The 3465-nt window shown below is 54.9% G+C and overlaps 1 protein-coding gene across 1 annotated transcript in view; it reads left to right on the top strand.

Moving 5' to 3' along the window:
* Positions 1–3465, top strand: part of LPCAT1 (lysophosphatidylcholine acyltransferase 1) — a 53955-nt gene that overhangs the window by 25837 nt on the left and 24653 nt on the right. Inside the window, exon 3 of the mRNA XM_003802016.2 lies at positions 186–400. Within this exon, the coding sequence (XP_003802064.1) occupies positions 186–400 (215 nt within the window). The remainder of the gene's footprint in view (positions 1–185; positions 401–3465) is intronic.

Here is a 3465-nt window from a genome sequence, read left to right as displayed (position 1 = left end):
TGGACCCCCTTCCTCTGTCTGTCGGCTGCCCCCTCTCCTGCAGGGGGCTGTGGACCCCCTTCCTCTGACAGCTGTGCCCTCTCCTACAGGGGGCCATGGACCCCCTTCCTCTGTATGTCAGCTGCCCCCTCTCCTGCAGGGGGCTGTGGACCCCCTTCCTCTGACAGCTGTGCCCTCTCCTGCAGGGCTGTGGACATTCTGCTCAAGATCATCATGCGTACCATGTGGTTCGCCGGCGGCTTCCACCGCGTGGTCGTGAAGGGACGGCAGGCGCTGCCCACAGAAGCGGCCATCCTCACACTAGCACCACACTCCTCCTACTTTGATGCCATCCCCGTCACCATGACCATGTCCTCCATCGTGATGAAGGCGGAGAGCAGAGACATCCCGATTTGGGGAAGTGAGTGAGTCCCTGTTCCCCGCCCCCCTGGGAAGGAGGGACAACCCCTCCCCCACTGCCCTCACCACCCGTGCTGGAGTGGCCCCACCCCAGGGAGGAGCCCCTGCTGGGACTGTGGGTCACGGGGAACACAGAGCCTGCTATGGAGGTCACACCGTAGAGGTAGGCACCAACTTGCAGCCTATTCTCTTTATTATTTTTTTCTATAACATTAGTGTGTGGTTTTCACTTTTGTCAGCACCCAGTACCTGCAACATCATTCCATGTTGGCATGCTCGCTCCAGGTCTGTTTAGCAAGGATGTATCAGCTTTATCAGACAGCAGCTAGAAGCGGGCAGCTCGGAGGCTTGTGTGCCCCAGGGCTGCCATAAGGAAACACCGGTGCTAGGTGGCCTAACAGCAGAAATTCATTCTCTCTCCCTGGAGACCGGAAGCACCTCCAGGGATTGGCAGGCTGAGCTCCCTCCCAAAGCCCTGGGCCAGGGCTCTTCCAGCTTTGCGGCTGCAGACGTCCTGAGCTTGTGACCACTGGCTCCAGCCTGTGCAGCCTTGGGGTCTCCCCTCTGTGCATCCCCCTGTGTCTCTTAGAGGAACCTGTCAGATCATCCAGAGTGACCCTGTCTTGACCTATAAAGACCTCCTTTCCAAATAAGGCCGTTTCACAGGTTCTGAGGATGAGACTTGGACACATCTTTTGGGCCCACCACAGATGTCATTGCTCTCTGAGAGCCATAAGGAGCCCTGGACAACCCACCACCCCTCACTTTGCAAAGGAAAACATCTGCCCACAAACAGCTGGCCTCCCCAGCCCTGTGCTCAGGTGCCCTCAAAGGTGACGTCAGCTTCTTGGCAGGTTCTAGGCAGGTACAGGGCAGTGAACACTGTACAGGAAGAAGGGAACTCCTTGGCTACAAGCCTGGGAGCCTGAGCTCACTTCTGCACAGCACACGTGACAGTGCAGCATTTGTGAGCCGATCGCGTGCCCAGTATCTTGTGGGTTTTATTTCCTCTAATAGGAAATTATTACAGGAGGTCTTACATGTGGTGTGCCATTTGCAAAGTAGATGCTGAATGTTTGACTGTGGATGTTTCTGGTATACTGAGGAGCCATTTTCCTGGCCTCAGGCTAACGCTGAGTAACTCTCATATTCTGAGTGGAGGCTGGTCTCCTGATACGGGCAAAAGGCTGGCGCGTCTTCTCTGAGACATCCTCTCATTTTATTCTTTCCTGTTCTCCTCCCTCATTACTGAGAATCTAAGACAAACGGGCATTTTTTACTAGCGTTTTGTCAACACAAACTTCCACACCCCAGTAATCCTCTCTGCAGCTGCAACCAGACGGCGTCAGCTACACAGCTTCCAAACCCCCATGGCCTGCAACACCAACTGAGCTGTCTCCTTCAGAATAGCCAGACACATACTGTGGACACATTGCCAGACCCTGAGGAAACATCTGTAGTGGCTGCACCGGGGACACTCCAGTGCCAAGAGACTGTGACTGTGAGCTCCTGTTAACCCGCCACTCCTCTGGGAGGCTGAAGAACTGGCCCTTGGCCACAGCACAGGTGCTGGCAAAGTTCCCACCCCTCCCACTGCAGGCACAGCCTCTCTGGTGACTCCCCAGAGGCTTCCTCAGCTCAGCCCAGACCTTCCACAAACAGCTTCTGCCTGGGAGGTTCTCACCCCTAGGCTTTGCCATGGAAGAGCCATGCCCTCCTCACAGGGTTGGTGTGAGGACTACTGTGTCCTGAGCCAGGTGTTTGGGGCTGAGTGTGTCAAGGATGAATCCATTCATCTGCTCAAAGCTGCGAGCTCAGCCTCCTTGGCTGGGATGTGGAAAGCACTGATCAGCCAGGGTGTGGTTTGTCCTGGGTGCGGAGTGAAAGTCCCAGTGGGTTTGTTCAGTTCATTTGGGCTCAGCTCACCCTCCCAGGCAGCCAGGGTGTGGTGATGAGGCCAGCACAGAGGCAAACAGTCAGGACACACACAGTCTTAAAAGGGCCCATGAGTGGCATCAGGTCTTCTGCTTAGAAATAACCCAGCTGATCTGAGGACATTGCTTATAAAATAAAGCTGCCTGCAGCAGACCAGGTACCCAGCAAGCTGGGCTACCTCCCTCCCAACTGAGTGTCCTAGAGGGAGGTCTGAGATGCTCAAATGTCAGCCATGGATATAGGCCAGTAATTGAGAACTGGCTTTTCTAAATAGAGAATTCTCTGCCACGTGCCTGGACCAAAAATTCCCTGAAAGCTAGGCGGAGACTGGTAATTGGCAAATTTACAGCTTCCTTTGGTAACACTGACAAGTCATCACAAGGCCTCACGTGTAAGGGAGCATGTCTGTGCTGACAGGACCAAGGCAGCCTGGTGCTGGTCCTGCCTCCTACAATGTCAAGGCTTCAGTCCACGCAACAGCGGCACTTCTGGCGAGCTCTGTATCAGGAGGGTGGTGCCCCAAGTGTGTGCCCCAAGGCAAGGGTGTCAAAAACGATCTGTGTGGGTTGAGTCTTCAGGCTCTAGGGCCCACACTGGCCTTCACCTCATGCAGCCCTCACTGCATCCAGATTCCCTGGGAGGAGCCCATTTCCTTTCTGGCCTCAGACAGACGTCGTGTTACCAGATCTCTGCATGAGACCATCTGGAGGCTTATCTTGCAACCTGCAGCTAGTAGATTTTGCCATGTTCCTGGGCTCCAGAGTGCCCTGCCAGCTCATGTGTGCCCCAGACCCCCTGAGGAATGGGGGGTGCCTCACACCTTCATTGCCTTTTCCTCACTATTGTAGACAGAAAAGGAAAACTTCTGAAATCACATCTATGGTGAAATGAACCAGCCATTGAGACTACAAAGTGATGTCTCCAGACCTCTGAATCCCTGTGGGGAGAGGCAGGAGACTTTGGGAAAGACAGCTGGAAGAGCTGTAGGCAGCATCACTGTCCCTCCTGGAGCCTCGCCCTTCTAGATGATTCCACAGGCAGCATCACTGTCCCTCCTGGAGCCTCATCCTTCTAGACGATTCCCCGGGCAGCATCACTGTCCCTCCTGGAGCCTCATCCTTCTAGACGATT

This window comes from Otolemur garnettii, unplaced genomic scaffold, assembly GCF_000181295.1.
Source record: "Otolemur garnettii isolate 467f Iridium unplaced genomic scaffold, OtoGar3 scaffold00226, whole genome shotgun sequence".
In the NCBI taxonomy this organism is placed as follows: Eukaryota; Metazoa; Chordata; class Mammalia; order Primates; family Galagidae; genus Otolemur; species Otolemur garnettii.
Note: the sequence above shows the minus strand (reverse complement) of the source record. Positions and strands in the feature narration are given on the sequence as shown.